Source organism: Molossus molossus, unplaced genomic scaffold (assembly GCF_014108415.1).
Source record: "Molossus molossus isolate mMolMol1 unplaced genomic scaffold, mMolMol1.p scaffold_m16_p_19, whole genome shotgun sequence".
Classification (NCBI taxonomy): domain Eukaryota; kingdom Metazoa; phylum Chordata; class Mammalia; order Chiroptera; family Molossidae; genus Molossus; species Molossus molossus.
The window spans coordinates 44143017-44154755 of record NW_023425354.1 but is presented as its reverse complement, the minus strand read 5'-3'; the positions used below and the strand labels follow the sequence as shown (position 1 = coordinate 44154755).

At 51.1% G+C, this 11739-nt stretch overlaps 2 protein-coding genes across 2 annotated transcripts; one reads left to right on the top strand and one right to left on the bottom strand.

The window, feature by feature from the left end:
* Positions 1-4704: 4704 nt before the first annotated feature.
* On the bottom strand, positions 4705-5546 carry EMC6 (ER membrane protein complex subunit 6). Its single transcript, XM_036269211.1, has 2 exons — positions 5463-5546; positions 4705-5261 (listed from the first exon to the last, which is right to left on the bottom strand). Exon 2 carries the CDS (start codon positions 5221-5223, stop codon positions 4891-4893), a length of 333 nt encoding a protein of 110 aa, XP_036125104.1. The 5' UTR covers positions 5224-5261; positions 5463-5546; the 3' UTR covers positions 4705-4890.
* Positions 5547-5766: 220 nt separating this feature from the next.
* Positions 5767-10898, top strand: TAX1BP3 (Tax1 binding protein 3). The gene is made up of 4 exons (XM_036268646.1): positions 5767-5873; positions 8627-8746; positions 9146-9223; positions 9539-10898. The coding sequence occupies exons 1-4, from the start codon at positions 5835-5837 to the stop codon at positions 9674-9676; spliced, it is 375 nt and encodes a 124-aa protein (XP_036124539.1). The 5' UTR covers positions 5767-5834; the 3' UTR covers positions 9677-10898.
* Positions 10899-11739: the final 841 nt, after the last annotated feature.

The window sequence follows — 11739 nt, the reverse complement described above, 5'->3', positions numbered from 1 at the left end:
CAGTGAGAACCTCAGTGAACTTAGTGAGGGCCTCAAGAGCATAAAAAAGGACAAGTCAGAAATGAAGGATGCACAGTCAGAAATGAAGGAGGCACTAACTGAAATAAAGAATAATTCACACAGATTCAATAGTAGAGTAGGTAAAGCCGAGAAACAAACCATCGATTTGGAATATAAGGAAGCAAAAAACGCCCAATTAGAACAGCAAAAAGAAAAAAGAATCCAAAAAAATGAGGAGAGTGTAAGGAGCCTCTGGGACAACTTCAAGCGTGCCAACATTCGCATCTTGGGGGTGCCAGAAGGAGAAGAGCAAGAACAAGAAATCGAAAACCTGTTTGAAGCAATAATGGCAGCAAACTTTCCTAACTTGGTGAAGGAAACAGACATACAAGTCCAGGAAGCACAGAGTCCCAAACAAGTTGAACCCCAAGAGGTCCACACCAAGACACATCATCATCAAAATGCAAAATGTTCAAGACAGAGAGAGAATCTTAAAAGCAGTAAGTGAAAGGCAGCTAGTTGCCTACAAGGGAGGTCCCATAAGACTGTCAGCTGATTTCTCAAAAGAAACTTTGCAGGCCTGAAGGGAGTGGCAAGAAATATTCAGAATGATGAAAAGCAAGAACCTACAACCAAGATTACTCTATCCTGCAAAGCTGTCATTTAGAATCGATGGCCATATAAAGAGTTTCCCAGACAAGAAAAAGTTCATCACCACCAAACTTTATTATATGAAATGTTGAAGGGTCTTTTTGAAGAAAAAGGTAAAATATATGAACAAACAAAATGGCAATGAATACGTGTTTACTGACAATGGAATCTACAAACACAATGAACAGGCAGAACAGAAACATTCTCATAGATACAGAGAACATTTTGTTGGTTGCCAGATGAGAGGTTTGGGGGAATGGGTGAAAAATGTGAAAGGATTAAGAAGAACAAATTGGTTGCTAGACTGACAAACCTCAAAGTGAAGGGGGTTGGGGGGTGGGAAGAAATAAACCAAAGAACTTATATGCATAACCAATGGACACAGACAACAGTGTGGGAAAAGGCAGGAGGGGGGTGGGAGTGGGGAGGAGGGGGTCAATGGGAGAAAAATGAGGAACATCTGTAATACATTCAACAATAAAGATTAAAAAAAAAAAAATTGAAACCGGAAAGGTTGGTAGCAGTCTAAGCAGGTGGTGGAAGAAGTATTCCAGGTAAGGGAACCACCCATGGAAAAGAAATGCCCAAAATGAGGAGCAACCGAGCAACTGGATGAAAACTGACTGGAGCCATGAGGCTTTCTTTTCATCAGCTTACTTTAAGGGTTGCCCCATTAAACTTCACTGCCATAGAGAACTTGCTCAACCTAATTGTTCAAGTCCAGCAAAGCTTTCCTGGTGGCCTCCCTATGACCTTCAGGGGTGCCATGCTCAGAAAAGCCGGTGACCCAATTACAGCACTGCAGTGTTGCACACGGCCCAAGTTCCCTTGCATGTGCACCTCCCCCTGCTCATTCCTTGTTTTTTGTTTTTATCCTCACTCAAGAACATTTTTCGATATTTTGTTCAGATAGAGTGGGAGGGAGAGATAGAGAAACATTGATGTGAAAGGGACATATCGAGTAGTTGCCACCCACATGACCCAACCAGGGCTGGGGACAAACTGCAACCGAGGTACGCACCCCTAGCAGGAACCGAACCCGGGTCTCTCTGGACCGAAGGCTGACGCTCTAACTGCTGAGCCAAACCGGCCAGGGAACTCATTCCTTGTTTTGTTTTTTTTTGCATAACGCTGGTGCAGGAGTGGGAGGCTCATTAATCTTACAGAAGTGGCTTTGAAATAGAAAGAAATGAAGCAGGAAATTGAGCTCCTTTCAAACTCTGGAAAGCTCCTTTCTCCAGGGTGCTTGCTGCTTCCCCAGGAAGAGGGGTGTGACAGCCTCTCCAGTTGACAGTCCAGGATCATGCGAATTGCCTATGCTACGTTCAGGCCCCAGCCTAAAGCCACTCAACTAGTATTTTCCTAATGACCGAGTTATTCCATGCCTTGGGAGTACTATGCTACAGCTCAAAAAACAAGTATGTAAATTGAGTGCTATCAACATGACATCACAACGACCAGCCAAGAAAGAGCCCAGTGCCTTCTACTCCTAATGCAGGGGTCATCAGGATTGAGCAGTCACAGCTGCCCCGCCCCTCTGCCATCCCATCAGTTTTCTTCTCAGTGGCAAATTTTCTGGGACCTGACCAGTATATATAAATTCTCTGTTTTTATTTGGTTATAAAACATCAACAGGGCTAACTTTAAATCTGTCATGATTTTTCTTCCCTTCGTATTTTCATGGTTACCCACATTTTAGAGGAAAATGTAAGAGAAAGCGAGACCAAAAGAGGCAGACACAGAAACAATCACTGAGCAATATAGTATGTTCCTTATTATCTTGCAAAGAAATTCAAATGCAAGTAAGTAAAGTCATTAAATGAGCAAACACTAGGACTAGGAAGGCACTGATAAAACTGGCACTTTTCATTCAATGAATAATCTGGTAAAACTCTGGGAAGCATTTGAAATGAAGTTTAGTCTGCTCTAGCCTATTAAATTCCCTCAAAACAATACAGAGATGAAGACATTCACTGCAATATTTTTTTGTAATAGTGAACATTTCAAACAACCTTACTGCCTAACAATAAAGGGTTAGGAAATCAGCTCCTTTACCTCCCCTCTTCTCCTCCCCCACAAGCCAAGTGGGACCCACTGCTTCTTCCTCCTTAGCCCACATCAGGAAAGACCCCTCCCTTCCCACTCAGAGAAGGCTCAGAGAGGGCTGGGGCGGTTGGAGGAGGGGGTACAAACCCTTAATGTGAGCATCTTTGGTGGTGGTCAGAGTGAAGGGTTCAGAGGAAGTCACTGGGGGAGAGGGAGGCAAAGCTATGGCCTCAGCTGCTTCTTGGCTTCACATGCGAGCATATATGTAGTCCAGAACCCAAAATGGGATTCAGGAGGCCTGGGTTCCAGATCCATTTCCATTACTGGCCACGGGCCAATACCATCTGCAAAAAGGGACTTGGATTCAAGCTCTCACATCCCCACCTGATCTAAAACTGATTAAAAAAATCCAAATCTGATCACAGAACTCTGGGTGAAAACATTCAAAGCCTTCCCCCAGTTGCTCTTAGAATCAAAGCCCAACTCCCCACTGTGGCGCCCTCCATGTTCTGGCCCAGGTCTACCTCATAGCTTCCCTAACTCTTCAGATACAGGCTAAACTCCTTCCTGCCCAGTGGCCCCCACACATGTGCTTTCTTCTAAGTACCCCATTCTCCACACTTTACTTGACTGTTATTCAGCCTTCGGTTCTCTAATGTTATTTCCTCAAAGAAGACTTTCTTGAACCCCACTTCCCAACCTGGGTTCAGTGGGGTTCCTATGTACTCTCTTCACAGGACTTACATTAATTTAAATATTTGTGAAGTTAGATAATGCGGGTCTTCCTACTCAGACTATAAATTCCATGAGCAACATGTTCATTACTGTAACTCTAATGTAGTATTTATTCCTCAACTAAAATATGCATTTTATTGTAAGATAACCCTCCTGACAAGAAATCACTGATTAGCATACAGACAGAGGCACTGACACTAGATAAGCCCAAAGTTTAGTTTATAAATGTCCAATCTAATCCTCATTAGAGGTAGACATTTTGTTTTGTTTTTTTTTTTTGAATCCTCACCCGAGGACATTTCTCCATTTTTTGCACAGATAGAGTGGGAGGGAGAGAGAGGGAGAGAGAGAGAGAGAAACATCGATGTGAAAGGGACACATCGAGTGGCTGCCACCCGCACGACCAACCAGGGCCGGGGACAAACTGCAACCGAAGTACGTGCCCCTAGCGGGAACCGAACCCGGGTCTCTCCGGACCACAGGCTGACGCTCTAACCGCTGAGCCAAACCGGCCAGGGCGACATTTTGTTTTTAATTGATATTTTAGAGAGGAGAGAGACATTGATGTGACAGAGATACATGGATAGCCTGTCTCCTGCACATCCTCTACTGGAGATAGAGCCCACAAACCGGGCATGTGCCCTGACTGGGAATCGAACGGGGACCTCTCAAGCCAAGGGACCATGCTCAATCCACTGAGCCATACTGACTGGGCCATGAGATGTATTTTAGAAAAGAGCTTGAATTTATTTATTTTTAATGGAAATGACAGCTAGCTGTAACTAGGTGAAATGGAACCTAAAGGACACCACTCATTCCTGAAAGCAGCAGTTAATGGAAGGGACGGCTGGGTTCTGGAAAGGGACTCAGCCAATACAGCAAGAACTATCGAGAGACCTACATTTGAATCCTGGCTCTGCTTTTCAGAGCTGTGCCTCCTCTGGAGCCTTAGGTTCATCAGTGGGGGACAATAATCACATCTACTCCATAAGGATATTGCTAGAATTAAATAATGGGTGTGAAATGTACAAGGCACAATGCCTGGCATGTGGAGCACATAATAAATATTAACTGTTATTAGTTCTTAGGATGCTAGTTAACAATAAGTTCTCTCCGTAAACAGGCCCTAGTGTAAATACAGTAAGTCTCAGTCCCAGCTCTTCAGGAGTCAAAACCTGGCGATTTTGCGCCCACGACAGTGTGAGAGTGTGAGTGTGAGAGTGTGCGCGCGCGCGTGTGTAATGCGTTAAGGTAGAAAAAAACTCCGTAAAGTGTCTCACGCTTCATTTAATCTGGAGAATATTACAGGCTCTTCGTCTTCGGATATAAGTTATTTATAACGTTACAGAACAAACAGCGAATCCAACCACTTAAAAACTAAGTCAGTCTACACGTGGTTAGTTTCTGGCAACAGTCTTCCCAATCTGGTTTTTCACAAAAGTCATCCCTGCCCCCATCTCAGTAGACGTGCACCATGCCATAGAGGAATGTCCAGAACAGGACGTAGGTGAACAGGCCTCCGATGAGACCTCCTGTAAAGAGGGGTCTTTGTGACTTAAAATACTTGTTCCACCTCCTTCCCGCCTTGAGAATTAGGAGCAGGGAGAGCAGGATGGAGGCGAGCAGGTAGAAGATGAAGCCGTAGAGGCCGGTGAGGCCGAGGATGCCGGCCGTGGCCCCCGACAGCGCCGACACCGAGGTCCGGCAGTAATCCAGGACCGCGGCGTTGCCGCGCACGGCTGCCTCGCTGATGAACGGCGGCCCTTCCCGCTTGGCCACCACAGCGGCCATCGCACCCGCCGGGGCTCAGCCTCTGCTTTCTCGCGGAGCTGCGGGGAAAACCAGGTTACAAGCGCAGCCCGGGGCTCGGCGAGTTGGGTTCACACCGCCCCTCCCCCCCGGGGCTTCCAAAACCTCGCACCACTCCTGGGTCTCGAACCTTCCAGGAATCTGAAGCTGAGGTTCGGGCCAGCCAGGGGTGGGGGGAGCGGCAGCACGTCTGCGTTCCCCTCCCAGGCTCGCTCGGTTACCTGGAACACAGACGGCGGCAGTCACTTGGCGTCCCCTCAGACAGTCAGGAGTATAGATCTCCGCGGCGCCATCTTGCTCTAGAGACTGCTGGGAGGGCCCAGGCTGCGCATGCGCAGGATGTCGCTCCCGCCCTCTAACGCATGCGCCGCGGGCGCCCCAAGCACGCTCCACCTCCTCGCCGCTTTACTACGCATACACAGGGACTTCCGAAAGCCGAACAGCGACCTGGAGGGCGATTGGCTGGAGATTTGTTAACTATTCATAAGGGGGCGGGCCGAGCCCGGCGGCCTTTGTTAACCAGAGGGCGCGGTCGCCGGGACTTTCGTTGCGGGCTTCGCTGGGCGGTATTTGGTTGCCAGATTGGGGTCGAGATGTCCTACATCCCGGGCCAGCCGGTCACTGCCGTAGTGGTAAGTGCGCTCGCGCGGGCTCCTCTGCGTCTTGTCTTGCTCCCACTTTGCAGAGCGACAAACTGACACCCCATACGGATTGGCACAGCGTCGAACCCGCGGCCACAGCTTCGGTCTCGGTTCCACCGCGGTCTCCCCAGCCGTGTAACAGAGAAGGCTGGGACTCGAGGGCCTCAGACTCTGGACCTAGCCAGACCCCGCGCACTGCCGTCGCCTCGTTCCACTCCTCCCAGCCGGCCGGGGCGGGCAGGACAGGAGAATGGCCGGGCTGTGGGAATCGAGTAAAGCGCCCAGGGCCTTCCCGGGCCAGTGATCTCAGCCGGGTAGCCGCGGGGCGGCGGGCGCGGGCCCGGACATCCGTGAGTCGCAGCCTCTGGAATGAGGAAATGCTTCCTCCACTCCAGTGGGCGCCGCCGCCCAGGAGGAAATCTGAGGGATGGAGGGGGCCGGGGCCTGCGTAGCTTTGCTTCCTCGGACTCACCACCGTCCAGTCCAGAGTGAAGGTTTATACAACTGTCTTGGTCCTGCTCGGAACTTTCCTGGGATTCCCAGCCCTTCGGGCAAAATCTGGGTACCCCGCCTGGCACTTGGGACCTGAAGACCCTTTGGAGTCAGCTCAGGCCCCTGGTTTTCCCCTTTCTTCCCCCGCTCCCCAGCTTGTCTTGGGTGTCAGGTGCAATAAGAATAATCAAAGGGAGGGAGGCTGGGACATTAGACATAGATGCCAATGTCACAGCTAGATAGGACCTGGAGGCCAGGAGGTGGGTGAGTGAGTCCCAGAGAGGTCTGGTTATGTCCAGCCATATAAAGCAGCCCTCAGGAAGGACCAAATGTGAGAAGAAATGTCTGTTGGGCAGGCATTGGGTCAGGTGGAAGTCCCAGCTCAGGGGTCATGGCTGCATTATCTCAGATGGGCCTGCCGGGAGTCAGCTGGTGTGGTGTGAAGTCACTGATAAAGGTGAGCTTAGAGCAGCAGCTCAGGTCTGGGCTAGGAGGAAACACTGCTGGACTTGCTGAGAGCTGTCCTTTCACTCTGGCTACACCAGCCTGACTTTCAGATCTCTAGCTGCCTCAGAGAGAAGGAAGGGGCTAAGCTTGCTCCTTAGCTAGAAAAAAAGGGGTGCAGGTGAGGAGCCAGAGAGGGGGCAATAACCTGCCTGATTTCACCCAATGAGTCAGTGACAGGGCCTGGTCTCCCAGTCCAAGGCCCTGTGTTCTTTTTGACCTGGAAGGTGGGTCAAAGGTATGCAAAGGTATGTGTCAGAGGAGGTGGAGCAGGCCTGGAGGAGCTCACTCTTAGGATCTAGGTCCATTAGGCCTCAGGGGTTGTTTCCTGCTCCCTTTTCCTCATGTCATGGCTCGTCCCTGGGCCTTCCTTAAAGCTGTAGGACCATGACCTCCCAATTCTTCTAACACATGTCTGAACATGGTGGGTGGGGTTTGGCCTCTTGTGTATTGGACTGCGGATGGGGTGGGGGAGGCTTCCTTCCTGGCCCTTGCTATCTCCCATGTAGTTAACATCTTGAGAATGTTAAAACATTTTGGCCTTTTAGAACTCTGGCTCCATAGGCCCATCTGCCTTCTGGATACCTGCCTGAATGGCACCTGGCACTCAAACTCTACATGCTTCTCCTCGAGGGTCTGAGATGGTTGTGTTCAGCCAGGCCAGGTGACCATATTCTCCCCTTGACTCCTCTGTGCCAAGTCTGCTCTCCTGGCCTCTATATCCCACCTCTGCGAGACATTCATTCCCCTACTACCTGAGTGGTCCTTCTACCATCAAACCTGATCACAACCAGCCCTACTTCCCAACACCTGAGACCTCCAGTGGGCCCAGAATAAAGGTCAGGTGGCCAAACTCCTGGTCACTCCCTCAAGTCCCGATGAAGTCACATTTTGCTTTTTTTTTTTTTTCTTCTTCCTGTTAAAACTCTCAACTTTTGCAGAGGGATGATCCAATCTGATTCCCATCATCTGGTGACTGAAGCATGTCTGCTGAGGGCTTTGAAAAGATCCTGGCACAGTTGAGGACCACAGCCCCAGATATGGTGGGAGAAGCCTAGGACTTGCTTCCACCTCCTACAGTGCACAAAAACAGGGCCTGGGCTTAGGGGGAAGCCCTCTCCATGGGGTCTAGTCTCCTGGGCCTGCATTTCATGGCCTTCCTGTCTGGCTCCAGCCTCACTTGCAGCCTCATCTCACCTCCCAGTTCTGGTCCTTTGCTGTACACCTGGGTCTCATTGACCTTTATCTACAGCACCTTTAAGCCTCTGTTCCTACTCCCTTGGCAAGGACAGCCCCTCATCTTTCTGTACGAGTTTCATCGCCACTTTTTCTCAGCATCTTCTGTCTTGCCCTTGCCTGGGCTGGCTCAGCAATCAATCTGCCTGCATTTTTTTCAGGGTCTGTCCCCTCCTGCCCTGTGTGATCCCTCCACTGGGATACAGGCCCCCATCCATAACAACCATAGCAACAGGGACTTAGAGCACATGTTGACTACAGCTGATGCCTGAGACAGAGGAAGGGGAGAAAGGTTGCGACAGAGGGTTGTGTAGGCGGGTTAATGTGGCTGAATTGAGTCTCAAGCCCCCAGCTTCCCAGGCTGGTGATCAGCTGAATTTTTGCAGAGGGCCCTGGTCCACATCCTCTTGGCATGGCTGAGCTATCACAGCAGCTTGAGGCTGCTGCAGGAGACACAGACCAGACTTGTTCTCCACCCCCTCCAACCCCAACTCATTTTTTTTCTTTGCCAGCAAAGAGTTGAAATTCATAAGCTGCGTCAAGGTGAGAATTTAATCCTGGGCTTCAGCATCGGAGGTGGAATTGACCAGGATCCCTCCCAGAATCCTTTCTCGGAAGATAAGACAGATAAGGTGAGGAGGACCAGGGTCCCGGGCCTCTCTGTGCAGCATAGAGGTCTGAGTTGGTGGGTCTCTGCTTTCTGGGTCTTTGCAGAAGGAGCAGACCTAATCTCTCAAATAGTCCTAAGAAGGTCTAAGAAGTGAATGATCTGGTGGCATTAAATAGGGGTGGCAAGTGGAAGGCCCATTTAGACAGAGTCCAGGAGCAGCAGTGACTGAAGCATCCCTGGGGCAGCCAGCTATTTCCTTGGCTGTCTTGGCACAGCCTGTGCTTGGGCTTGGGAGCTGGGAGTACGCTCGGTGCAGGGATGGACATATGGACGGCTGGGAATACATTGTGCTGGGCTTTGTTCTATGGATAAGGGGCCAGTCCAGTGAACCCAGGGCTTGACTTAGGCTGTCTGTTTCCAGGGCATTTACGTCACACGGGTATCTGAGGGAGGCCCTGCTGAAATTGCCGGGCTACAGATTGGAGACAAGATCATGCAGGTAACAGAAGTCCCAAAGGAGGAAATCAAGGCTTGGGTCGGAGGGACTGAAGCATTTGGAAGTGGGGCTGGGGTTGCCCTTGGCGCCTGGGGCAGTTGGGAGACTGACTAAAGCTTTTGGAACCCATGCTGACCTTGCTCCCAAAGGAAGCTGGCTGTCTTCTCTGTGTGTGTCAACTGTGGTGCTTGGCATCCCCCATTCTGGGGGCCATCAGCCTGGGGTCTGCTTGGGTAACCCAGGCTCCCCACAGCCCGTCCTACTTCTAGGTTCCAGAGGGTGGGGAGCTGAGGTGCCTGTATTCTCTTCCTGGGTCAGGTGAACGGCTGGGACATGACCATGGTCACACACGACCAGGCCCGGAAGCGGCTCACCAAGCGCTCGGAGGAGGTGGTGCGCCTGCTGGTGACGCGGCAGTCGCTGCAGAAGGCCGTGCAGCAGTCCATGCTGTCCTAGCAGCCCGCCAAGGTCCCGATTCGTGCCTGCCGCCTCTTTGTACAGTGACACTACTTCCACAGTCTGCCCCTCGTCCTGGCTTCTGCTGAGTGCTGGGTCCCCACTCGGAAGGGCAAGAGCTGGTCCCAGAGGCCTGACCTGGCCTTCCTTCCCCTCTCCCACCAGAGCCCGAGGCTCTGGGACCAGCTCTCCCTCGGACACTGAGGACTGGAAACAATGGCCTGAGTCTGTAGTGACCACAGGCTCAGCCCCCAGACCCTGCTGCCTGGTCTCAGCAATGCCCAGGTGAGCAGGAAGCCCCACTTCCTGAGAGTGGCCACAAAACTGAACAATGCCAGGTGCAGCCGGCCTTTCCCACACTGCCCTGGCTGCAGGGCTCGGCTCTGCCCTCGTCTCATCTCCCAAGTGCCTGTGTCCCACATTTTCCCCCGTTGCTCAGTAGGGATACGACACTGCCACAGGCACCATGAAGTGTGCCAGGATGGAAGCCAGGCAGGCTCACAGCTCACCCATCAACACCCTCACTCCTGAGGGGCGCTGGCCTTTCCAGGGTTCGTCTGCTTACGAGATTTAGATGAGGCTCGAGGCTGACATTTCGGCAGTCCTCAGGATTGCCATTGTCCCCTACGCCTGTGGGTTTAACTTTTGTATTTTTTTAATCACAACTTTGATACAAAGTGTTTTTATCTTACTATTTGGAGATGCCAATTCTACTTTTGAATTTAGTTTACTAATTCAATCTGGGAACGACTCTTAGCAAGTCAGTAAACCTTATTTTGGTAACTGTGGAGATGGGGCAGTATGAAGCCGCCCCACACCCAACATCTTGTGCCCAATAAATAGTGCTGGAATTCTCAGGGGGGTCTTTGCTGAGGTGTTGGGCTGGGGGACTTGGGGTGGATTATGGGGAGAGCTTCGTAAGGATGGCTGACCTGGCCCCAGCTGCTCTGGGATGAAGCCCCACTATTCTTAGGACCACCTGACATGTGCTTGGACGGGTCACGCCTATGGGAATGTGTGGAAGCACCTTCATTGGAAGTGGGGAAGGGAATCCCCAACTTCACTTGTGAACCTGATTTCAGTTCTCACCCAGGAGCAGCCTCATGGACACCAAGGAGCTCATGGGAAAAACACCCACGCCTTTAGACTCTTTTAATTCCTCGCCTAAGGATATTTTTCTTATTATCAGATAGAGTGGGAGGAAGGGGGAGAGAGACAGAAACATCGACATGATAGAGCCACATCGACTGGTTGCCTCCCACACGACCTGACCAGGGAGGGCCGGGGACGAACTGCAACAGAGGTATATGCCCTTGACCAGAATTGAACTCACGACTCATTGGTTTGTGGGCCGTCACTCTAACTGCTGAGCCAAACTGGCTGGGCCCCTTAGACTCTTAAGAGCACTCAGTTGATCCCAGCTAGGGATGCAATCCCAAGTTTCCAGGGACTGCCACCTGACAAGAGGGGTGAGCTGGGAGCTCCGGGGCCCCTGGTTGGCCTTCCATTGGCTGGCCCACCAGCTCTGGAAATTGTTGCCTCTCACGGACCCACCACCAAGTCAGATTTTCCAGATCTCCCATTTTTTCTTTTAGCAGGAGGGAGAAGGGGAAAAGAAAGAGAAAAATAACAATGTGAAAGACACATCAACTAGTTGCCACCCACACGACCCCAACCAGGACCGGGGACAAAGTGCAACCGAAGTACGTGCCCTTAGTGAGAAGTGAACCTGGGACTCTGGTCTGCGGGCCAACGCTCTCACTGCTGAGCCAAACCGGCCTGGGCCCAGATCGCCCATTTTTAAAGTGTGGCACCTGGTAACATGCTGGGTGGCCCAAATAAAATACAGGTGTGTGTGCTTGGTCAGGCAGCATTCCCTGATTTAGGAGAACAAGATCTTAAGTTCTTTGATATTTTTACACCTGGATAGAGGAAACGTCTGGAAGAGTCAGATACCCTTCCACTCCCAGTGGTGGCGTGCCCTTGAAGACCTAACCAACCCCTGCTCACAACCACAGCTAGAGCAGTGTGCCCTAGGCAATGCACACAGTGGGACCTGTGGG